Genomic DNA, 25,480 nt, shown 5'->3' on the forward strand with positions numbered 1-25,480 from the left:
TCCCTAGTCATGGAGTTGGATTTTTGGAGATTCCGAATAGTTCTCTATTGCAGGGTCCATACTGGATCCAGAAATATTACACAAATATGAACTATAATATTAGTGTTCAGTAAAAAAGAAATGAAGAGAATAAAGTAGTTCTACGAGCTACTCTATTGTGAGTTGTACTTTCTGTCATAAGTCACTCCCGCAGCTGTGAAACCAAGCACCATAAGACAGTGACTTAGTTCTATGTGACTTTTTAAAGGCAGACTTCCCTATGCATTAGTAATCTTCAAAGAGAGCAGCACAATTACAAATATTTTAATCTGAGTTTATCAGTGATTGACAACGTGAATTGGTAACGTCATTTCTAAGCATCACTTATAATGAGCCTGGATTCTTTTCTGACCTATTTAATTAGTAATTATGTACCCTCACCTACTTTCAAATGCACATAATAAATTTAGCAAGGATTAAGAGGGATAAAATATTCGTGAGTTCCTACTGGAGAAAGGCTCAAGGCTTAGTAGACTTTGGCTCCACAGGTCTGTTAATCTCATTGTCAGGAAATTAACATTAATTTTCCCAGGAGCACCACAGTTTAGAAGTCTCAAGGACTTTACTTATTAAAAGGAGACAGTGACGATTTAGGGTTTGGAGAGCAAGCTCCAGAGTCTCCCTTCCCTGCCCTTCACTGATTGGCTATATGACCTAAGTTTCCTCATCCATTCAATCAGGGTAGTAATAGTTCACAACCTCCTGAAACTTCTGTGAGGATTGCATTGGACATGCATGTCACATGTTCCATATGGGGCTATGTAAGAACTCACTGAGGGCTGGGAGACAGTTAGAACCCAAGAAAGGCACAGCACAACAGCCAGAGGTCCTGTGCTTCTTGGAGCAGAAGGGTAGGCAGACATGGAAAATCCCTGGAAGCTCATGGGCCAGCTACCTCAGTGCAGTAAGCAGAAAATGACAAGAGAGATGCTGCTTCAAATAAGGGGTAAGATGAGGCCCGAAACCTGAGGCTGCCTTCTGATCTCCCCAGAGGTGCCTGCTCTCCCTCTCTCCCTTGCTCTTTCCCTTCCTCTCCCTCCCAAAGATTAATATTTTTTTAAATTTTTTTAAGAGTCCAAAAGAATAGGGCTGGAGAAATGACTCAGAAGTTAGGGGCACATTTTGCTCTTGCAAAGGACCAGTTTGCTTTTCAGCACCCATATCCAGTGACTCATAAGTACCTGTAAGACTAGCTTCAGGGATTCTGACACTCTCTTCTGTCCTCTTGTGGTACTTGCACACACACACACACACACACACACACACACACACACACAAATAAAATAAAATGAATTTCTAAATACAAATGCAAACATAATGACAATTATCAGTCATTCTATATATTCTGAACACAATGAAGAAAGAAAGCATGGATTTCCAATAGCATTCCGAACTGGTTTAGAATTTAGTGAATGAAGCAAGATCTTCAAGCAGGAAAGATCCTTTGCTTGAAGCAAGCAAGGTGTTGTCCCTAAGTCTACCTCTCTTGCATAAATCTACACCTCAAAGCTCAGGAGTTTATCTTACTTAGCATTTCAATTGGTTAGAATGAATTTGTTTAACATGTACCTCTTTTTTGATGAATGATTGAGAAGCATATATTTGTTATATTCATTTTTGTTATGTTTGTGTGTGTGTGTGTTGTGTGTGTGTGTGTGTGTGTGTGTGTGTGTGTGTGTGTGTGTGTATCAGAAGATAACCAGTGGTGGTCAATTCTTTGCTTTCACTATGTGGGTCAAAGGGGTCCAACTCAGGTCTCCCAACTTGGCAGTAATCTCCCTTCCCCACTGACTGAACCATCTTGCCAGACCTACATTTTTCTCAAAACCCAGATAGATTATGAACTCAAGACAGATTTTTCATATTCCTGAGTCTTCTTTAAGCAGTTAATCATAATATATTTACTTTGTGTTCTCTTGGAAGTATTAAGAGCAATAATTCCTAGTTAGATCCAAGCAACCACATGACTGGGGTCTAAGTAAAGCACAGACATAAAAGATGAGGTTTAAGGTAATGAAAGAGAAACAACTAATTACACACTAAGGCAAAGTCGTAATTTCCATCTGTACCTCCAGAATGGGAAGAGAGATGGGGACAGCTTTGCCACTAGAGAGATGCTAACAGATTGAAAATGTCAATCAAGACTCAATGTGTTGCCTGCATGTTGGTAAAATAGTTTCAAGTGAGGAGGATTCTTCAACAGGCTGTAACAGCCTTTGAGAGCACAGTGTATACCCCACTATGTGTTTAGGGTGAAAAAAGGATGCTAATGGAGCTAGAAGCCATTCACTTACTTTGTTTATGGTAGTGACGTGGGTGGGTGGTTTGTGTTCACAACTAGAACCTGAAGGAGATGTGGAATAGCTGACCATATTTTTATTAAGAGTTCCTACTTCTCTCCACACTGTAAATGAATAAATAAATAAATATTCACTCATTCAATATATTTGAGTGCTTCTAGAAGCCTGCATAAATATGTTTTGATGTACTTCTGAAATGAACAAAACCTAAAATCACACTGAAATGCAAACTGAATAGTCAAAATTGTCCCCATACTTTTGTTTGGCTTTTGTAGATTTTATTCATTCATTTCTTCAGCCACTCAACTGGCCAAAATATTTATCTACTATATACCAGGGTAGGCAGCTAAGATACAGACAGGAAAAGGTTTCAAAAATTCATTGAACACTTAAGATCACAGTAATGGCATGATTCATTCATGAAACAATTTGTTGATTGCTGACTTTGTGGCAAATCTTCTTTTTCTTTAAAGAAGTGGTTTCATTAATAAGATTGGTTATCCTATGAAAGAAACCTAATATAAACAGCAGCAGGATCATAGAATGGGCTCACGTAGGAAATAATGATGGCTAGAGACAGTAGAAGTACAATTTGGCAATGGATTTAGGATACCATTAGATGATAATGTAGTATATTGCACTTGATATTTAGATAGAGATCATGAAGAGGAATAGGAAGTCAGAGAAAACACTTGGTTTATTATTTGTTTACTTGTTTGCTTTCAGTGGATGACTGGGTAGAAAGTAGAACATTGCTATGGTTTGTTTATTACTGGGCCCCTCTAAAACTTTGTTTAAATCTAATCCTCATTATGAGATAGTAAAAGACAGATCCCAGTGGAACCCTCAAAGGATCTAGACTGTCTTCATAAACAGATTCACCCATTAATACTTTCATTAATGGATTTGGCTGCTAATGAGTTACCTCAAGAGTGTGTCTGGCTATGTCTTTCTCACATGCTTTGGATTGTAAGATCTGAGAAAACACAGAAGGAAGACCCCAGACTCAAACAGCACACAAGAGCAAAGAGCTTTTATTTACCAGTGTATGTGGGGATTGGTCTCCTGTATGAAATGGCGATAACCCCAAGAGGAGCATGTAGGCCCCTTTTAATCACAGCTATGGGAATTTCAGGAACAGTTAGGTCATCTCAAACATAATTGGGTAAGCAAGCAGCAGTTACATCAGTACACTTTTATTTGACTGAGGTTTTATCTTTGGACATACTTGGGTAAGTTTAAAGGTGGTTGCAGAAACTGTCCTGGAGACATTGTAGGACTGACTCAGGCCTTGTTCATGCTCTCTCCCTCATCCCTGAATGTAAGGGTGTTTGTTTAATAGCCCTTTGTTTAAGAGATTGAAACTTAGACCCAGCTTGTAAAATGGAGGAAGTTTAGACTTCTTAGGGTCACGGCAAGACACTACCATCCAAAAGGTTTGCCAGGTGGTGATGGCGCATACCTTTAATCCCAGCACTCAGGAGGCAGAAGCAGGAGGATCTCTGTGAGTTTGAGGCCAGCCTGGTCTACAAAGCAAGTTCCAGGACAGGCTCCAAAGCTACAACAGAGAAACCCTGCCTTGAAAAAAAAAAAAAAAAAAAAAACAAGCAAAAAAAGGCTCACAGAAGCCAGAGGTGTTAAGTCCTCCAGGACATAGTCACAAATGATTTTGAACTACCTGACTTCGGTGTAAGAATCAAATTCAGGTCTACAGAAGAACATACTTGCTCCTAACTTTTATATTTGAAGTTAGAGAAGCTTTTTTTTATGGCATACTTATTTTAATATCTTAACTTAAAAACAGCAGTCACTCATAGATTTACCTCAAAAGAGTCTTCCTTGTTCATAGTCGGCATTCTGCTGTTTCTGAGCTACCATGCATAAAATGCTATTTTATTTTGATTATGAAGAGAATCTCACACAAAGAACATCCATAACACTTCTATTGTTCTTATAAGAGAAAATTAGTTTCAATAACTAGATAGTCTTCTGTTTAGCACCTCAGAGACCTTGTTATCTTTTTCAGTTTTTAATTGTATTGACTTACATGGGAGTGTGTGTGCACGCCTTAGCACACAAGTGGAGCACCGAAGACAATCTGTAGGAGTTGGTAGTTTTCTTCCACCTTGTGGATCCCAGGTATCAAATTCAGCTTGCTGGGATTGGCGGAAAGAATTTGGCATGCTGAGCTAAGTTGCCTGCCTGGTATTTTCTTTTTTAAAATATCTTTAACATCATTATTCCAACTATTTTTCACATCATGTCAATTTTTCTATTTCTTGAGTTTCATATTCAATAGTTTTAGAAATGAGAAGTGCTCTCAAGCTTGTTCAAAAGATGCATAACATGAAGAAAAAGAGAATATTTTATATTTCCATAACTATATTTTTCATTGCCTTTGATTGCTTTTCCTTCCCAGAGGTTGAAATAACTCTGCCATAATGTGTGATTCTCTGTATTTAAAAATATTAAAAACATAGCAATGAGAGACTCATTTAAGATACAATTCTGCTTTTCCTGGAAAGTCTAGGAATCCAGAAATACAAAAGAGATAATCTCTTTATTGTGTATTTTCATAGTGATTCCAGAGTTTGTGACACAAGTCAATGTTGCCTTGGATGCCTTAAGCAAGAACTCGCTGACTGTGCTTGATGATAACCAGTTTGTGGACATCTCCAAGAAGATCTATGATACAATCCACGATATCAGATGTTCGGTCATGATGATTCGGGTAAGACCACTTGACCTGTTCTTGGGTTATTTCAGAATTCCTCACCATCTGAAACGTATGGAAGGATACCAACAAATGTTTGCTTTCTTTGGTCTTATGTTAATTCTTAAACTATCAGTACTTCAAAACTCAAATGTTTCTCTAAAGCCAGATCTAGTCTTATTTGACTTACATCTTTGGCTATAACCAAACCAAAAGAACAACAACAACAACAAAACTCAGAAATAAGATGCATGCTTTCACTAATAGGCAGCTTGCGTGGTTCTCACTGCTAAAACAAGGTGTTTCTGTGGCCAAGTCCTCCCATCCTAGACCATAGATTCACACATCATTCTGCAAGAAATGTGACTTCAAACTGCTAGGAACAACAAACCCTTTAAACTTCCTGATCTGGCATACTTTACTTGAGAAAAAAAAAAATCACTTTCCAAAGGGTGTGACTGCATCATTGGGTCTACATACTCTGCATATACAGAGACCAAAACTGTTTGTTTTAACTCAAATGTTAAAGTGTGTTTTTTAAAATGTTACTAAAGAAACAAAGTAAGTTCTTTGAAAAAATGCTTATATAAGGACAGGAGGGATGTTATGAGATAAGGAAGAGGTAGAAAGTGAGGTATGGATTTCTATTTTTAGTAGTGTAGGAGGAAGGGGCCTGAGAAAGTGAGGCCATGGTGTTAAGGAAATCATTGCAGGCTTATTATGAGACACTATGGGTGTTGATCCTGCTGCTGAACTCTTGATTTTCTGGAGAACACAGCTCAGAATTATTGCACCTGAGGTGAACAAAATCTTGAGATTTACCCAACCATTCATCCTCGATTAAATGCTACACTAAGGGCTATTTACCTGAGCCTCCTGCTCAAAGCCAATAAAGCATGTGGCATCCAATAAAGGGACCTTAGGCAGGGTGGTGGATGCCTGCAATAAGGTATGAGAAAAGTTTGTGGGTATAAATACAGTTCACTGTGAAAGCTTCAGGACTTAGCCGCTAGTTAGAAGGAAGTAGATATGATAAGAATATATAAATAATGTATGGAAAGTGTCTGTGTAAGGCACAAACATCATAGTCTGCACTGAGCAGTATATAAAATTGGAATGTTTGCCAACCTTGTGAAGAGCCAGAAAACATTGGAAAGCCTAGCAGAACAAATGGAAGTACTGTAAGAGAAAGATTAGAGGTATGAAAGTACAGAACCCAGAACTTTGGGCTTGGAAAAAGCTGAAAGTAAACCCAATGATGAGTATCAGAGAGATGGGGGGAGAGGGAGAGAGAGAGAGAGAGAGAGAGAGAGACAGACAGACAGACAGACAGACAGACAGACAGACATATACAGAGAGTTCCTAGTTACCATGGTTAGTCTTAGGAGTCTGTGCCTTTGCAATGTCTCAGCAGAAAGAATTCTTCTAATTTTGCAACATGACATTTTCCTGACCTAGCAGTGTGTTTGTTCAGTGTGACATTCTCATGAAGTGTTGGACAGTCACACTGACAGCTGTCACTCCTAATGATGGGAAGAAGCTGAGGCTCTACAGTGTGTCTAATCCTTGAGGTTCAATAGCTTGGGAGAATTACATGCAGTTTTTAATTTCACAGTATCTTCAGCTTAATGGTGCCTTTATTGGGACACCATTGTAAATTGAGGAACACCTGTGCCAATGGGCGGTCCATAAAGATCTGGTTGTGTGATTTGAAGTGTGGCGCTGTAGTACTACCATGTCCAAGGAAATCTTACCAAACATGACAGTGCCCTTGAAGCAGTTTTTTTTTTTTTTTTTCAACCTTACCTACTATTTGCAATTGGGTGAAGCATAATGTATTATGTGGGTCCAGGACACAAAAGCTAAATGTATAACGACCTACAAACATTACAGAACGGTTTCATCATGATCAAGCCCAACAAATCAACCATGTCTGTAAACATGTTTGATAAGGTGAAACAGTTACTGACATGTAAACTCCATGATAGAGGATCCAAATCTTCTTGAAATCTGTCCAGGGATGAAAAAAAAAAAGTCTTATAACCGCTTTTAGCAGATGTTCCAGTATTTAATTTTTTCTTCTTTTCAAGATTGCTTACATATAGAGAATCAAATTACCTTGCTGTTATTTATCCATATTCTTCCCATACAGAGGTCCTTTGTGGGGCAGGAGAATACTTTGTTGTAATTGTGAATGGTTTAGGAGGAAGTCATTTTTTTCTATAGTCACTTTTTTTTTCAAGGTGATTTTTTCTGTTAATTTTTTCTCCTAGGAGTATTTCAGTGTCTTGTGTTCATCGCCACTGTGTATTTAATTTTCAACTAACCCTTCCTTCCTTCCTTCCTCCCTCCCTCCCTCCCTCCCTCCCTCCCTCCCTCCCTCCCTCCCTTCCTTCCTTCCTTCCTTCCTTCCTTCCTTCCTTCCGTTTTTTGTGTGTGAGGTTTATTTTAGCTTACAATTCCAGTAACAGTCCATCACTGAGGGAAGTGAGGGAAGTCGGCACAGGCACTCAAATGGGACAGGAACCTGGAGGCAGGAGCTGATGCAGAGGCCATGGAGGGGTGCTGCTTACTGACATGTCTCTATGGCTTTCTCCGCCTGCCGTCTGAGATTATCGCAAATATACTCTAATTAACCCCCTCCTATGCCAAATAAAGTGGAGTTATTCTTATGGGCAGTTCTACTGCTATTTTACTTCTGCTGGCTTATTTTTTTTCCCAACTTCAAACATAAGAACCGTTGGATCAAGGACAAATTTTACTATTTCTCTTGGTCCAAAATTCTAATTCAATTAGACTCCTTTATTTTTCTAAATGATCACTTATGCAATTTGTCTGGTTGCTTTCCAAGTTGGTTCTTTACCACACCAATTTATCACCAATTAGAAATATGAAATGTTGCAATATGTTTCTTTCATGTAAATTATTAATAAAAATACCTAAATATTGACTGTTTTCTCCAAGGATCTAATCACCTCTTGTTTGTATGCCTCTGCACAACCAATTGTTTAAAATATTTTAATATTAAAATTGCAATGTCTTCCAAGTGCTTTGAGTCTTGACATCTCTGTTAACCCTTCCTCCTCCTAATTGCTAGGCTCTCCAACTCGTTTTTCTAACCCCTACTTCTCTGAGAACTTCCAGTCTCCTGGATGCTCCAATTTGTCCATCTTCTCTTCTGCAGATAAAAACTACTTCTGTTTATTGATTTCCAAACATTATATTCTTACCCTGGTACTTTGATAATTAGTTTCCCTGGTTACTCAGACCTACACTTTTGTGGGGATGTTGTTCTAATATTCCAGGGCATTCGGAACCATTTGATTAACAGGTAAAATGAAGCTTTCGTATATTATTTGATTATCATATATTTCATAATGCAGCTCTTGAGATTGAGCCGATGTCAAAAATCCATCCCCTTTATTCCTTCACCTGTTTCTTTTTTTTTTTTTAATTTATATTAAATAGTTACATTCCAAAGAGTCCTGGGATTGCAAATTAGATTTGATGAAACAATGTGAAAGTAAATCGAAAGTTCCATTGATTTGGCTGAATATATAAATATATACGTATGTGACAGCCTTGGACTATATGACTCATTGTCTTTTGCACATGTCCAGTTAGGTCTGCCATTTTCATGCACACTGTCACTCTTGGGCCCGCAGGTACTTCTTGAATCCTGTGGTCTGTCGCATCTACCCACTGTGCTCTGTCACTTCTACCCACTGTGTTCCTTTCCACAGTGCCAGCACTAATGACACCAGTTCCCTGTCAACCCCAGGGAACACGTTTTCTCCATAGGAGTCACTGCTGTCTGATGTGAGCTTCCTCAGGCTCTGTAGCTCCTTTGTTGACTGTAGCAAATCTTTTCAGTCACCCTTTGGGATTTATTAAGCGTACTGAGAATGAACACCTTTTCATTTCTCACCACTAAACAGATGTCCTGAAGTCACTTAGTCACTGTGCTCCTCATTCCAGGGGCATCTGGCCATGGATTCCCAGTTGAAACATGGCCCTTTGGGGAGATGTCATAACTGCTTTCCAGTGTCAGGATCGTTTTAAAAGGAGCCAGTTAGCAGGGGACCTCCTAAGGGAACTCAATAAAAGACATGTATAAAAGTAACTTCAGGTTTATATGTAAATCTAAGTCAAACCTTGGTGGGAAGAGTTTTGTAGTAGGTTCCTCGCTGTTATCTTTTAAAACAAAGAATATAATGTAAGGAGACCCAGAAACTCCTGCTGGCATCGGCCAGCCAGAACAGAGGTGGTCTCCTGCTCTGAGCACATTTAATGGCCTTCCTTGTGCGTCTTTTGAAGTGACTTCCATCTATGGGAACAGAGGTGGCTGGAGGAAGAATATCCATTGAGAAACACGGTGGCTAGGACACAGACACAGAGCCAGTTGGAGACCACAGCTCATGCCGGGAGAAAGATGTTCAACTTGAAGTGTTTCAGGGAAATGATTTCTCTGCCATCAGTGGAAGCCACTAGACCAGTGGACAAGCCCTTGGTCCAGAAGGGCTTTGATGCTGATGAGAGTTCAGAACTCAGAGCTCTCTAGCAGCATGGGGAGCAACTCAACTTTGTGGAATCTGAGGAGTCAAGTTTTTTTTCTTTGAAGCATGTTATGTTCAGGACAGATGATTACGGGGATTGAAGAATAATATAGGGAAGATGACTAATTGTGGAGCCTTCATAGATTGTGTGTGTGTGTGTGTGTGTGTGTGTGTGTGTGTGTATGTGTGTGTGTACACATATATGTTCACATATGGGGTGTATTGTGTATGCATGTATGTTCACATATGGTGTGCGTGTGTGCGCGCGCGCGCATGCGCGCGCGTGCACATGTACATGCTCACATGTGTGTGCATGCTCACACATTTGCATATGTTCTCACATGTGCATATGGAGGTCAATGGTCAGCTTCCGTTATCTTTCTTTATTCCCTACTACTTACCTGAGTCAAGGCCTCCCACTAACCTGAAGATTACTCAGATAGACTGACCAGTAAGCCACTGACATCTGCCTTCCTCTGCCCCTCTACACCCATAATGGGGTGATAGGCATGCTCTCCTAAGACTGGATTTTTATTTGGGTTCTGAGATTCAAGCTCAGGACCTTGTGCTTGCTTGAACAGTAGGGCTATCTCTCACGGAACCATCTCCTCAGCTCTCTTTCAAAGATTCTTTTTCTTTGTTTGGATAAACTTTTGTTTAATATCAAATCAGGTAAGTTTTTAATTCTTTGTCCTAGGAACCCTCCAGAGGTGATCATTTTATTTCAAATAAGAGGCTTGTCTGCACGGCTACATTTTAAAAGTAACTCCCATGAGTGGAAAAACATCCCAATGAAGAAACTGGAGAAACAATGTATAAGTGATGGTTTTCAGGGAGTAGGCTATTGAATAGATAAGTAGGAGGGGAGAGCGAGAGAATTTTGTGTTTTAATTTCTGTAAAGTAAGAGCTAGATTTGGAGAAAAAGAAATATTCTAGAATGTGACGGCTTAAGGCCTAGGAGTGGTGGTGCTTCAGGTCACACACTGAAGAAGTCACAGGAGGGGACTTGGAGTCATTAGGCACTGACTGGCTCCAGGTTTTCTTTTACCACAGGAGGAGAAAATAACTCTGTGTTTTCACACCGCAGGAGTCTTTAGGCTGCACTGATTTGCCCTCCTTCATGGGCCAGTTATAAACACAGAAACCCAGGAAGCACTCTTCTGGACAATTAGTTGAAGAACACTTCTAATGTGTTCCCTGTTCCCTGGAGACAGACACGCTGGCCGGCTCTCCAGTCCTTCCTTCATTTTGTCAGAGCACTCACCTGTCTGACCTGTGGCAATTTACAGTGCCCTGTAGCTGTGCCTTAACAAAGGGGTCTCTTCAGGCCTCTGCCTTTGTCATCATTACTTTACCTGGCATCTTACAAAGATGGCATGTAGAGCCATCTAGAAAATTAGCATCTGCCATGTTGGCCCCTCTCTCTCCTTTCAGTTGATTTTACGTCGTTTTCATCATACCTTTATACATGCTTAACTATCTGCCCGCTGTGTTTCTGCCTATACAATAATGTATGTGATATAAAAGAAGGAATTTCCTTTGCAGAATTATAAATAGAAATCAATGAATATTACAATTAAGTGGTTGATTTAGTTTCTAAATTTGGTACTTGTTTGACATGTTGTAACTGAACTGCAGGAAACTTTTGGGGCAAGCATATAATGATACTACTTGATATATTTTAATTATAAAGATACTGAGTTATCGAGAACTAACATGATATATGCTTTCCCAAAGAATTGGAATGTGCTAGCTCTTTGAGGTAAGCTATGTTTGTTTTATATTCCATAGTCATTAGCATGATCATGAATATATAATGTATCTGTTAGTGCTCTTTATCATACTTGGAAATTTCGTGGAGTTGAATCCATGAAGTTGTTTTGATGTTTTAAAAATACAGTGTTTTTGCATGTCTACATTATATTTTGATCGTATTTACTTCCTTTCTTCCTCCTAACTGCTCTTATATTCAACCCTTACATCATTCTCTTCTACCAACTTCATGTTCTTTTGTTTTTTAACTCACCGAGTCCTATTGATGCTACTCAGACCTCATGACTATGGGGCCTCAACTGCGGCATGGTAAACCTACTAGGGCCCTCATCCTTAACGAGACACCAACTCTCCTTCCTCTAGAAGTTGTCAGTTATCTATAGAGCAGCTCTCAGATCTCATCAGAGACATTTCTTTCTGTGGTAGCTGGCAATTAACTAAGAAACACCACCTGGTCAAAATGCAGAGAGTAAGTGTGTGTGTGTGTGTGTGTGTGTGTGTGTGTGTGTGTGTGTGTGTTGTTTGTTTGTTTAAGGATGACCATTTTAGGAAACCCTGAAAAGAATTTTTTCTGTAATTATGTTTCAAAATTTGTATTTGTGTGTGTGTGTGTGTATGTGCACATCTACACTGAAACACAGATTTGCATGTGTAAATGCAGATGTGTGCTTGCCAAAGAATGTTTGTGAAGGCCAGAGGGCAACCTTGGATATTGTTTCCCCTCTTGTTTAGGGCAGGTGAGACCACACCTGGCTTTGCATGGATTGGGAGGAATTTAACAACATTCAGGTCTCCCTGTTTCCTCAACAAGTACTTTCCCCACTGAACAACTCCCCGCCCCATGACAGGACTCTTGACTGTGATGCTGTAGGAAAACAGATCCTTCAGGATGCAGCTTAGAGCTTGACAAAGTGCAGGTTATTAACATTTACCCCCCATTATCAGTCCCTGGGTGTAACAAACTTGGAAAAGTCACAAAACGATTGCAGATTTAGTGATTAAAATGGATTTTATACTGTCTTATATCGCAGTGTTTCAGAGTGAAATCAGACATTTAATTAAAGTCATAAAACATAAAAATATACCATAGCAAAATAATGTCTAACTTTAAAAGTGGCTGTAAAATATATTTTAACCACTCCACAGTGGTCTGTTTACTAAAATATATAAAAGTTAGAATAGTCAGGGACTCTTGCTTATGTTCTATCATTACTAAGTTAATAGTTGGAGAATAAATTCAGCATGCCTATTTATCAAAAATTTGTATAGCCAATAATTTATAGTGGTATATAATTCATCATAATATTTGAAAAATGAGGTTCTTTGAGTGCGGGAGAAGAGAGATATAGTGATTAGGTAGGCGACTAGGAGTCCCTTTCAATATATTTACTGTTTAAATTCAATGAAGATAGGAATTTTAATCAAATACTAATCATAGTGTTTATGCCTCACTAAATATATTGATCAAGCTTAATTTGTGAAGATTAATCTTCCTTAGCATAAAGGAATTTTTCTAGAAGGGGCTCTAGAAGAGTGATGGAGATAATAAGGCTAATAATGATGATAATAACAGAAAACACTAAGGCTTGCATTTGGAATGAGATTTCTGTACTTGCAGTGAGCTGAAACCAAGCACATGCCCAAAGCATTTCTAAGTGTCTCACTGTCTCTGGGGATGTGTAGGAAATCAGCCTGGCAGTCATGCATGCTCACCATTGGAGCAGCCAGCATGAACAGAAGCTCTGTCTCCCCAGCTTCAAAGGCTCCTGGAGTCTGTTCCAGAGTATAACATGCTCCCGATTTCAGAGGATTTGAATGTTAAATTGACAGAAGAAATTGGTAATCAAAATGCCAGTGGGAAATGTAAATGCAAAGACATAGGAGCTCTCCAATTAATACACAGAGATCAATTTTCTCCTTCAGAGGCCTGTTTCTGTGTTACATCAGAGGCTTTAGACATTAGCTGCCAAAGAAACACATCAGCCAGAGAGGCGGAAGATGGTTGCTCTGGTATAAGCACCCTCAGAAGACCTCAAGCCTGGTCTCAGATCCACAGTGACTGAGGAGTCCTCAGGCTCTCCTTAAAATTCTATGGCATCATGCTGGGTTACAAAAACAAGGCTTACTCACACTTGTTTTTCTTATTTCAGGCATTTTAGGGGACCTTTTGGCTCTTCCCTTCTCTCCCTCTTTTCTCTCTCTCTATTGTCCCTTGTGGTGGCTTGAATAAGACATGTCCTGCATAGGCTCAAATATTGGCACACTTAGCTCCTGTTGGTGCAGTTTGAAGAAAGCCTTTAGGAGGCAGAATCTTGAGAGACCAAGCATGTCACTGGGGAAAAGGTTTGGAGAGTTTATTTTCTCACTTCACTTCCAGATAGATAGTCATCTCTGCTTTCTTTCTTCAGTTTCTTTCTTTGAGATGTGTTCTCTTAGCTTCCTGCTCCAGCTCCCTGTTGCCTTCTGCCATGCCTCCCGGCCATTTATGGACTGTCTTCTAGAACTGTAAGCCAAAATAAACTCTTCCTTCCATAAGTTGTTTCTAGTCATGGTGTTCTATCACAGCTGCAGGAAGTTAGTTGTATGGCCCCTTGCTTTCTTTCATTCTTGTTTTTATTAAATAGCCCTTTATCCATTTATTTAAAGAAATTTTTATTGAATGCCTATCATGTGACAATAAATCAATCAGATGAAAGAATATAGCTATGTCATGAGGGATAGGTGAGATCTTAACAACTCCATCTTAGGGAAGACACAATAAGGAAACCATTGTTAAGTCTTCAGTATGAAACATCCTCCACAAAGGTTTACAGTTGAAGGCTTTTTTACAAATGCAACCAGACTTCAAAAGTGGGGCTTTAGAGAAGTGATTGAATTATGATGGCTTTGCCTTCATCAATTGATTAACCCACTGACTGACTAAAGTCAGTATAGATTATTTGGAGGTAGAATTGTGGTAAGTGGGACATGCTTGGAGAGAGTAGATCACAGGGCTGTATCTATGAATGTCCTAATAAACAGAAGTTGGCAAAAAAAAAAAAAAAAGTAACTAAAAATATCAGCAACAAAAAATTAAGCAACATAGTGTTGTCTCCAAACTAAGACAAGGATGTTTCTACTGTGTAGACTATTACATGCATGCCTGATTTGATAAAAGCAATGCATTCCTGTTCTGTAGGGCTAGGATTCTCAAATGGGTAGGGTATGCTTAGAGATGTGGTACATTGTGTCAGGGTATCCTGAAACTCACTAGAAAGGGTATTAAATACTCCAACAATACTCTAAGAAAATCTCCAGCTGGGGTTAGGAGTAGTAGTAAATGCCCACAGATCTTAGATACATGAAGATTGGGGATAGAGAGCGGGGTGGACACTACACTTTCTTGACTCCATGGTATTCAGAAGGAGTGGTTGGAAGTTTTCTCTGTTTCCTCTAGGAGTATTCTTTAGACATTATGTCTCCACAAAATAATAGAAGAAAAGTTATGGTGGTACCCAAACGCTAGCAGTGGCTAGGATCCCAATCTACAAAGTAAAGTCCTTATTTATGTAGCCATAAAGTCATGATCACAAACATTAAAAGGATTTTGCTAAGATCTGGTTTTTAATGACTCTCAGTGCGTCTTGAATTTTCTCAGTAGTCTGGTTTTGCTGTTTTTCCAGTTTTTGTCTTGAACCCTGCTGCCCTTTGTTCGGAAGGCCTCTTACTTCTTATGCATTTTCAAATGTTTGCTGAAAATCATTAGTCTTTGCTTGTGTACTTTCTGAAATAATTGTCTTTAAATACAGCCTCAGCTATTGATTTCTTTGGAAACATTTGTCTTGCTACAAGTTGTTCTCAAGATGCTGCCCTCACTCTGTTCTGTTTACCTAGAGATAGCTGGTGCCAGATCTCACAGCTTTCCATAATGAAAAGACTTAGGCTCATCTGCATTTCTTCTTCTAACTGTATTTTTATTATCACAATTAGTTTGTTTTTTTTTTTATCATAGATACAATCAATTGCTTTTAGAGGTGAGTAGAATTTCCTGCTTAGGTCAGACGTAAGAAGAGATTCATCCACTGGCTACATCCAGATATTTCTGGGTTTTTCCAATGTATATTACTTCATGTCTCTCTCCTTTGTTAATGATTTTATGCCTAACTTATGATGGACTCAAAAACACTTCATTAAAAGGTTACATAAATAGGAGTTACATTGACCAATGAGAATGTTTAAAATTATATTTTATTATAAATATAAATAGTGCATTTTTGTTATGATAAATATGGCAAGTTAGGGCAAAAATTAAGCCCAACCTACTCTCACTCCTCTATCTCAACGTTTTCAAGTATTACTTGCAGTTTAGCTCACTGTTTGACATCTTTTGTATCTTTCTCTATATGCATACAATGGCTTCCATGTGTGTATCTTTTGTTTTCATGTTTTAAAAAGCAAATAGTCCATATTGCTGTGAAACTTGATTTGTTCCTTCTGATTTTACCATTTTACCTCCAAGTCAACATGGACTTGTTCCCACTGTTAGTAAGGCGCACATTCCTGACCATTTTCTTCTAGGAGGGCAAAGTGGGAATGAAGAAAGTGCGAGGGAGTTAGTGAGGAATGGACCTGAAAGGTGAAAACATGTTTTCAACTTACTCTTCTGTTTAAATATGGAAAGCCAACCTGATATTTGCAATGGACAACTGTGCTGATGAAGTCCAGTCATAAAACCCAGAACTCAGCTGAGTTAAATGAAGCATCAGCTATCTTAAGACCTTGAGTTGATTTCAGAGTTCATAGAGGAAGGTTGAGTTTATGAAGCTAACTAATTTCAAAGTCAGAATTACAGTTCTGATCTTCTGACTCAAAACAAACAAACAAACAAACAAACAAACAAAAATGTCCAGCCAAGCATATTGCCTAAGTACACTCATGATTGAATGCATTGAATCAAAAACAAGTTTAAAATAAACAACATCAAATGTATTTGGCATCAGTGGATGAGAATGGAAGACATCAGAGGCAGCTAGATGGCTCAGTGTTTGCCACACAAGCCTAATAACCTGAGCTTAGTCCCTGAAACCCACAGTGGAGGTGTGAGACCAACTCTTACCTCCACACATTTGTAGAGTTGTGGTGTCAAATCCACTAGGGAAGATCAAAGACTTAGATTAGACTGACTTTAAATGTTGGTTAAATGAATCTGTTCTTATTGCTAGCATGGCAGCAGCCTTAGAGCCAAATATCGTGCTGTGCTGAAGGGCCTTGATGGAAGAAGGGTCTATAAAGGTGGCTATCAAAGGTGTACATGACAATTGTCTATGGGATCCATGGCCTGGCAAGAAGATGGTTCTACTCCTCTCAGCTGTTTCCCATTGTATAGTAATACAAAGATCGCTCCATCCCAGGCCCACAGTGATAAGGGAGTTTTCGAAAGTAGGAAGCAGGAACACCATTATCTTATTTTTATCTTACCTTCAGGACACTAGGATCTCACAGGCATCCCAGGGCAAAGGTCAATGGCCCTTAAGGAATGTTTGGTATGGTATGTTCCTTTGGCCATCACAGGAGAGTTAATTTATGGCACAGGTCAGCGCACCCTGGAGAAAGTGTCACTAATTGACCAGGATAGTGACATCAAGTGGGCTGGCTGTCAGGTCCCCACAGCAGTGGTATGTACACACACACACACACACACACACACACACACACACACACCAGACAATACTATACTACTCCTACTAAATAATAATAATAATAACATATTAATAAATAATTGAATACATCAATATAAGAACTAGAGAAGTGACAAGTAACAAATTAATGAAAGATGAGGAAGGAAGATGAAATGATGTCATTGAACTGTATCAGGCTTACTTTAGAAGTGCAGCAGAGAAAACTCTATTCTTTTAAAAATAAAGTTTCTAATAGAACTATAAAAATCAATCAGAGGTAAAGTTCTGCCCTTGAGCCACTGGTAAGGAATCTAGCCTGAGGGAAGGAAGTCTTGCTGCTTATCAGCAACTGACAAGAACTTTACATATTTCCTCTCATTTCACCCCTAAGCAGCCCTTCAGGCAGGGAGCTGGCAAGCCATTCTGTTGATAGGAAAGGAGACATCGAATTCAACATTGCCTTCCTCAATTCGCTCTGGTAGATATTGATTGAGAGGTCTACTTACAAGCACCTCGGTGTACAATCAACCCTGTCTACCTCCAAAGTCTGTGGGTTTCTTGTGCTGTGTAGCCCCTGTGTGGTAAACGATCTCTAGGTTTGACTTAGACTATGTGGATGTGAATGTGTCAGGGGTTCTCTTAGTATTTCTGAGCTATCCTTAAAAAAATAAATAAATAAATAAATAAAATTATGATTAAACTCAGTTGCAGAGACAGTTAGGTTGAAAAAACTGTGATTAGTTAGACATTATTAAACAGTACATTTTATTTTATAATGGTTTTCAAAATCTAAACAAATATCCTGTCGTTACTTAATCTCCCTTCCCTCATTTAAAAATCAGCCTGGTGATCAAAGAAATGTGTATAGATAAAGATAGGCAGAACAGTTAAGACCACAGACTTTGCAGTGGGGATAGAGTGTGTGTGCTTCCTTAGAGTAATCCAGGTCTTCTGTGTGATCCCCGGCCCAGGAGAAGAAAATCGAGAAATGTGGATGGAGAACTCCTTTCTCCTTCAGGGTTCCACATGTTTCTTTCGTCACTGTTCTGATTTTGCCAGCTGGCCCTGATATAAAGACCTGGAGTAGAACTAGACTCTCACGCATGAGCATGTTTATTTTCTGACAATCTAAGTGTTTAAAGGAATGTGGAGATGCCTGACAGTCATATTGCAGTCGTCTGGCTATTAGTTTGCATTGACATTGCTCTTTTAAAACTGATTATTTTAGGGGCTGGGTGATGCTCGGTGTTAAGATGACCTGTTGCCCAAGCATAATCATTAGTACATGTCACACGAATTTCAGTTGGTCTTAATAAAAACCCTGGGGCCAGTTATTGGGGTAAATGCTGAAAGATCAGAGAAGCAGAGCAGCCAGACGTTAGAGTTCTTACCTTTACTGAATCCTCAGCGTGAAAGACTGAGCTCCTGTCTCCTCCTGCCTTAGTTTCCTCTCTCTGCCCAGCCATATCACTTCCTGTCTCCACCTCCGTGGTGCTAGGATTAAAGGTGTGAGATCCCAAGTGCTGGGATCAAAGGTATGTACAACCACAGCTGGCTCTGTTTCTCTTGTGTAGGCCAGGGTAACTTTGAACTCACGGAGATCCATCTGCCTCTGTCTCCTGAGTGCTGCGATAAAAGGCATATGCCACCACTGCCTGGCCTCTGTGGTTAACAAGTGGCTTAGCTCTGCACTGTGATCTTCAGGCAATCTTTATATGTTAGAACACAAACAAAATATCACCACAAGTACCTACCCAACAATCCAAGTATGTGAAGTAAACTTCTAATCCCAATGCAAGGGATATGAGCACAGGAGGATCCCTGGCAATCACTGCCAAACCATCCTAACCTAATTGGTGAGTTTCAGGCAATGAAGTGTTACTGTCTGGAAAAAAAAAAGTGCTCCTGAGGGACAAACCTAAGGTTGATCTCTTGTTTCTACAGTCACATACACCCTGTGTCTGTACATGCATGTATACCTACATATATAAAGTAACAGGCAAAAAAAAAAAAAATGCAACCCAGTTAAAGGTACAATTTGAGAAAGTGGAGTTTTCAAAAATGAACATGTTATAATTTCAAAATGAAAATCATCCCATTTTGAAGATTAGAAAAATGTAATGATACCTAGATGGAGGAGAGGCTTGAGGGAGTGCAGGATGACGCTATCCTGTGGAAAGTGAGGAAGGATCTTTGTTTCAGGGTATCAGGTAGCATAGGAAGTGTGAAGGACTAGTCTAGCCTAGTGTATGCTGGGAAACAGGACACCAGAATATCCCCAGGTACCTCCAGGATAAGCCTCTTTAAGGGTTAATGCCAAGAAGCCAACCAGAAGACACTTTAATTCTGATAGTTCTTTAGTTTCAAATTTTCATTAAAAATTATCAAGGATTTTAGAATATTATGAGATGACTCAGTGAATTTTATGGTAGTGCATTAGTGGAAAATTCAGCATTTTAGATGCCAATTTACCAGTTTTAACATATAAAAGCAATTCTAATTTAATTCTCATTCTCTCTCTCTCTCTCTCTCTCTCTCTCTCTCAGGCTTTGTATCCAAAGGGAATGTATTTTTTTTTATTTTAGAATAAATATGTTTTAATAGTCTAGCCTTAAGAATTTCATGATTGATGTTCTTTGTTTCTGTTTTCCTTTGTTACTTTCTTTCTTTTCTTCCTTCCTTCCTTTCTTTTTTGTTTCTTTCTTTGTTTTATTTATTTATTTTTATTATTATATTTGTGTTTTAATTCTACACATCAACCATGGGTTCCCCTGTCTTCCCCCCTCCCGCACCCACCCCCACCTTCTCCCCATCCCCTCCCCTCCATTCCCATCTCCTCCAGGGACAAGACTCCCCTGGGGATTCATTTAAACCTGGTGGATTCAGTACAGGCAGGTCCAGTCCCCTCCTTCCAGGCTGAGCAAAGTGTCCCTGTGTAAGCCCAAGGTTCCAAACAGCCAGCTCATGCACTAAGGACAGGTCCCGGTCCCACAGCCCGGATGCCTCCCAAACAGTTCAAGCTATTCAATTGTCTCACTTATCCAGAGGGCCTGATCCAGTTGGGGGTTCCACAGCCTTTGGTTCATAATTCATGTGCTTCCATTCATTTGGCTACTTGTCCCTGTGCTTTTTCCAATCTTGGTCTCAACAACTCACGTTCTTATAGTCTCTCCTCTTTCTTAACAATTGGACACCTGGAGCTCTACCTGGGGCCTGGCTGAGGATCTCTGCATCCACTTCCATCAGTTATTGGATGAGAGTTCCAGCACGACTGTTAGGGTGTTTGGCCATCTGATCACCAGACTAGGTCAGATCAGGATTTCTCTCAACCATTGCCAGCAGTCTACAGAAGATATATCATTGTGGATTTCTGGGGACCTCTCCAGCACTCTGCCTATTCCTGTTCTCATGTGGTCTTCATTTATCATGGTCTGTTATTCCTCATTCTCCCTTTCTGTTCTTGATCCAGCTGGGATCTCCTGCTCCCCTAAGCATTCTTTCTCTCAAACCTTGCCCTTCATTACTCCCACTGTCATCCAGGTTGTTCATGTAGATCTCATCGATTTCTCTGTCATTGGGTGATCCCTGTGTCTTTCCTAGGGTCCCACTTTCTAGGTAGCCTCCCTGGAGTTGTGTAGCAGTCTAGTCATCTTTGTTTTACATCTAATATCCTCCTATGAGTGAGTACATACCATGTTTGTTTGTCCTTCTAACTCTGGGTTACCTCACTCAGGATGATTTTTTTCTAGATCCATCCATTTGCCTGCAAACCTCATAATGTCATTGTTTTTCTCTGCTGAGTAGTACTCCATTGTGTATATGTACCATATTTTCTTTATCCATTCTTCAGTTGAAGGGCGTCTAGGTTGTTTCCAGGTTCTGGCTATTACAAACAATGCTGATATGAACATAGCTGAGCAAATGCCCTTGTGGTATGATTGAGCATTCCTTGGGTATATGCCCAAGAGTGCTACAGCTGGGTCTTGGGGGAGATGGATTCCCAATTTTCTAAGGAATGCCATATTGATTTCCAAAGTGGCTGTAGAAGCTTGCATTCCCACCAGCAGTGGAGGAGAGTTCCCCTTTCTCCACATCCTCTCCAGCATAAGCTGTCTTCTGTGCTTTTGATCTTAGCCATTCTGACAGGTATAGGTGGTATCTCAGAGTCGTTTTGATTTGCATTTCCTGGATAATTAGGGATGTTGAGCAATTCCTTAAATGTCTTTCAGCCATTTGAACTTCCTCTGTTGAGAATTTTCTGTTTAGTTCTATAGCCCATTTCTTAATTGGACTGTAGGGCATTTTGATGTCTAATTTCTTGAGTTCTTTATATATTCTGGATATCATCCCTCTGTCAGATGTGGGGTTGGTGAAGACCTTTTCCCATTCTGTAGGCTGTTGCTTTCTCTTGTTGACTGTGTCCTTTGCTCTACAAAAGCTTCTCAGTTTCAACTGGTCCCATTGATTGATTGTTTCTCTCAATGTCTGTGCTACTGGTGTTATATTTAGAAAGTGATCTCCAGTGCCAATGCATTTAAGACTACTTCCTACTTTCTCTTCTATCAGGATCAGAGTACCTGGATTTATGTTGAGATCTTTGATCCTTTGATCCACTTGTACTTAAGTTTTCTGCACGGTGACAGATGTGGATCTATTTGCAGCCTTCTACACATTGACATCCAGTTATGCCAGCACCATTTGTTGAAGATGCTTTCTCTTATCCATTGTACAGTTTTGGCTTCTTTGTAAAAAATTGTATGTTCATAGGTGTGCGGGTTAATGTCAGGGTCTTCAGTTTGATTCCATTGGTCCACATGTTGGTTTTTATGCCAGTACCAAGCTGTTTTTATTACAGTAGCTCTATAGTAGAGCTTGAGATCAGATGCCTCCAGAGGTTGTTTTATTGTACAGGATTATTTTGGCTATCCTGGGTTTTTTGTTTTTCCATATGAAATTGAGTATTATTCTTTCCAGATCTGTGAAGAATTGTGTTGGTAATTTGATGGGGATTGCATTGAATCTGTAGATTGCTTTTGGTAAGATTGCCATTTTTACTATGTTAATCCTGCCTATCCATGAGCAATGGATATCTTTCCATTTTCTGACATCTTCTTCAATTTCTTTTTTCAGGGACTTAAAGTTGTTGTCATATAGGTCCTTCACATGCTTAGTTAGAGTAACCCCAAGGTATTTTATATCATTTGTGGCTATTGTAAAGGGTGGTGTATCTCTGATTTCCTTCTCAGCCTGTTTGTCTATTGTATATAGGAGGGCTACTGATTTTTTTGAGTTGATCTTGTATCCTGCTATATTGCTGAAGGTTTTTATTAGCTGTATCAGTTCCTTCGTTTTATTTTTAGGGTCGCTCATGTATACATACTATCATGTCATCTGCAAATAGGGAAAGCTTGACCTCTTCCTTTCCAATTTGTATCCCCTTAATCTCCTTATAGCTCTGGCTAGAACTTCAAGTACTGTATTGAATAAGTATGGGAAGAGGGGACAGCCTTGCCTTGTTCCTGATTTTAGTGGTATTGCTTTGAGTTTCTCTCCATTTAATTTGATGTTGGCTGTTGGCTTGCAGTAGATTGCCTTTATTATGTTTAGTTATGTTCCCTGTATTCCTGATTGCTCCAAGACCTTTATCATGAAGGGGTGTTAGATATTGTCAAATGCCTTTTCTGCATCTAGTGAGATGATCATGTGGTTTTTTTCTTTGAGTCTGTTTATGTGGTGTTGACGGACTTTCAGCTGTTGAACCACCCTTGCATCCCTGGGTTGAAGCCTACTTGATCATGGTGGATAATTGTTTTGATGTGTTCTTGGAGTCTGTTTGCCAGTATTTAATTGAGTATTTTTGCATCAATGTTCATGAGGGAAATTGGTCTGTAGTTCTCTTTCTTTGTTGCATCTTTGTTTGGTTTAGGAATCAGGATAATTGTAGTTTCATAGAAGGAGTTTGGTAATATACCTTCTGCTTTTATTGCGTGGAACGATTTAAAGAGTATTGGTATTAAGTCTTCTTTGAAGATCTGGTAGAATTCTGCAGTGAAACCATCTGGTCCTGGGCTTTTATTGGTTGGGAGACATTTAATGACTGATTTTATTTCCTTAGGGGTTATTGGACTATTTAAATGGTTTATCTGGTCTTGATTTAACTTAGGTATGTGGTACCTATCCAGAAAATTATCCATTTCTTTTAGATTTTCCAGTTTTTTTGGAGTAGAGGTTTTTAAGTATGATCTGATGATTCTCTGGATTTCCTCATTGTCTGTTGTTATGTTCCCCTTTCATTTCTGATTTTGTTCATTTGGATGCTCTCTCTCTGTCTTTTGGTTAGTTTGGATAAGGGCTTGTCTGTCTTGTTGATCTTCTCAAAGAACCAACTCTTTGTTTCATTAATCCTTTGTATTGTTCTCTTTGTTTCTATTTTATTGATTTCAACTCTCAATTTGATAATTTCCCAGCGTCTATTCCTCCTGGGAGACTTTGCTTCTTCCTTTTCAAAGGCTTTCAGGTGTGCTGTCAAGTCACTAGTATGAGATTTCTCCAGCTTCTTTATGTGGGCATTTAGTGCTATGTATTTCCCTCTTAGCACTGCTTTCATAGTGTCCTATAAGTTTGGATATGTGGTGTATTCATTTTCATTGATCTCTAGGAAGTGTTTAATTTCTTTCTTTATTTTTTCCTTAACCCATTGGTGATTCAGGTGAACATTATTCAATTTTTATGAGATTGCAGGATTTCTGTAGTTTTTTTCTGTTTTTGAAATCTAACTTTAAACCATGGTGGTCCAATAGAACATAGGAGGTTATTCCGATAGTTTTGTATCTGTTGAGATTTGCTTTGTGGCCAAGTATGTGCTTGATTTTAGAGAAGATTCCATGGGGTGCTGAGAAGAAGGTATATTCTTTTTTGTTTGCGTGGAATGTTCTGTAAATATAGATTAAGTCCGTTTGAGCCATAACATCAGTTAAGACCATTATGTCTCTGTTGTTTCAATTTGGCCAATCTGTCCAGAGGTGAAAGTGGGGTGTTGAAGTCTCCCACTATTAAAGTGTGGGCTTTTATGTGTGATTTAAGCTTCAGTAATGTTTCTTTTACATATGTGGGTGCCCTTGTGTTTGGGGCATAAATGTTCAGAATTAAGACTTCATCTTGGTGGATCTTTCCTGTGATGAGTATGTAATGTCCTTCATCATCTCTTTTGATGGATTTTAGTTTGAAGTCTATTTTGCTGGGTATTAGGATGGCTACACCAGCTTGCTTCTTCAGACCATTTGATTGGAAAGTCTTTTCCCAGCCTTTTAGTCTTAGGAGGTGTCTGTCTTTGAATCTGAGGTGTGTTTCTTGTATGCAGCAGAAAGATGGGTCCTGTTTTCATATCCATTCTGTTAGTCTGTGTCTTTTTATAGGTGAATTAAGTTCATTGATATTATGGGATATTAATGACCAGTGATTGTTTGTTCCTGTTGTTATTTTTATTTTTTGGTGGTAGTATGTGTGTACTTCTCTTCTTTGGGTTTTACTGCTGTGGTGTTATCTATTGCCTGTGTTTTCATGGGTGTATCTGCCTTCCTTAGCTTGGAATTTTCCTTCCAGTGCTTTCTTTAGGGCTGGGTTTGTGGATAAGTATTGTTTAAATCTGGCTTTGTCTTGGAAGGTCTTGTTCACTCCATCTATGGTGATTGAAAGTTTTGCTGGATATATTATTCTAGGCTGGCATCCATGCTCTCTTAGTGTCTGCATTATATCTGTCCAGGTACTTCTGGCTTTCTCCATCGAGAAATCAGGTGTTATTCTGATGGGTTTGCCTTTATAAGTCACTTGGCCTTTTTCCTTTGCTGCCCTTAATATTCTTTCTTTATTCTGTATGTTTAGTTGTTTAATTATTATGTGGCGAGGGGACTTTTTTGGGGAGTCTAGTCTGTTTGGTGTTCTATAGGCTTCTTGAATCTTCATACGCATTTCGTTCTTGAAGTTGGGAAAGTTTTCTTCTATGATCTTGTTAAATATATTTTCTGTGCCTTTGAGTTGGTATTCTTCTTCTTCCCCTATCCCTATTATTTGTAGGTTTGGTCTTTTCATGGTGTCCCAAATTTCTTGGAGATTTTGGGTCATGACTTTGTTGGTTTTAGTGTTTTCTTTGACTGATGAATCTATTTCTTCTAACGTATCTTCAACACCAGAGAAGAATGCTATTCCTAGCATTCCTTCTGCTAGTGTCTTCTTCATTTTTTCTATTTCCCCCTTCAGGTCTTGGATTGTTTCCCTTGCTTTTTCATGATTTTCTTTCAGGGACTTATTATTTTCTTCTGCTTCAATTGTCCTTTCCCCTAGTTTTTTTTTTAAATAGCGTTCTTCCCATTTTTTGTTTGTCTGTTCCTCTACTTTATTTTTGATTTCCTCTATATAAGGCTCTAGCCTCTTCATGATGTTAC

At 39.2% G+C, this 25,480-nt stretch overlaps 1 protein-coding gene across 1 annotated transcript in view; it reads left to right on the forward strand.

Annotated features, from left to right (window-relative positions):
- Window positions 1–25,480, forward strand: part of Ctnna3 (catenin alpha 3) — a 1,414,880-nt gene that overhangs the window by 1,112,582 nt on the left and 276,818 nt on the right. Inside the window, exon 18 of the mRNA XM_036167773.1 lies at window positions 4,919–5,070. Coding sequence (XP_036023666.1) covers window positions 4,919–5,070 — 152 coding nt within the window. The remainder of the gene's footprint in view (window positions 1–4,918; window positions 5,071–25,480) is intronic.

Source organism: Onychomys torridus, chromosome 18 (assembly GCF_903995425.1).
Source record: "Onychomys torridus chromosome 18, mOncTor1.1, whole genome shotgun sequence".
NCBI classification, from domain to species: domain Eukaryota; kingdom Metazoa; phylum Chordata; class Mammalia; order Rodentia; family Cricetidae; genus Onychomys; species Onychomys torridus.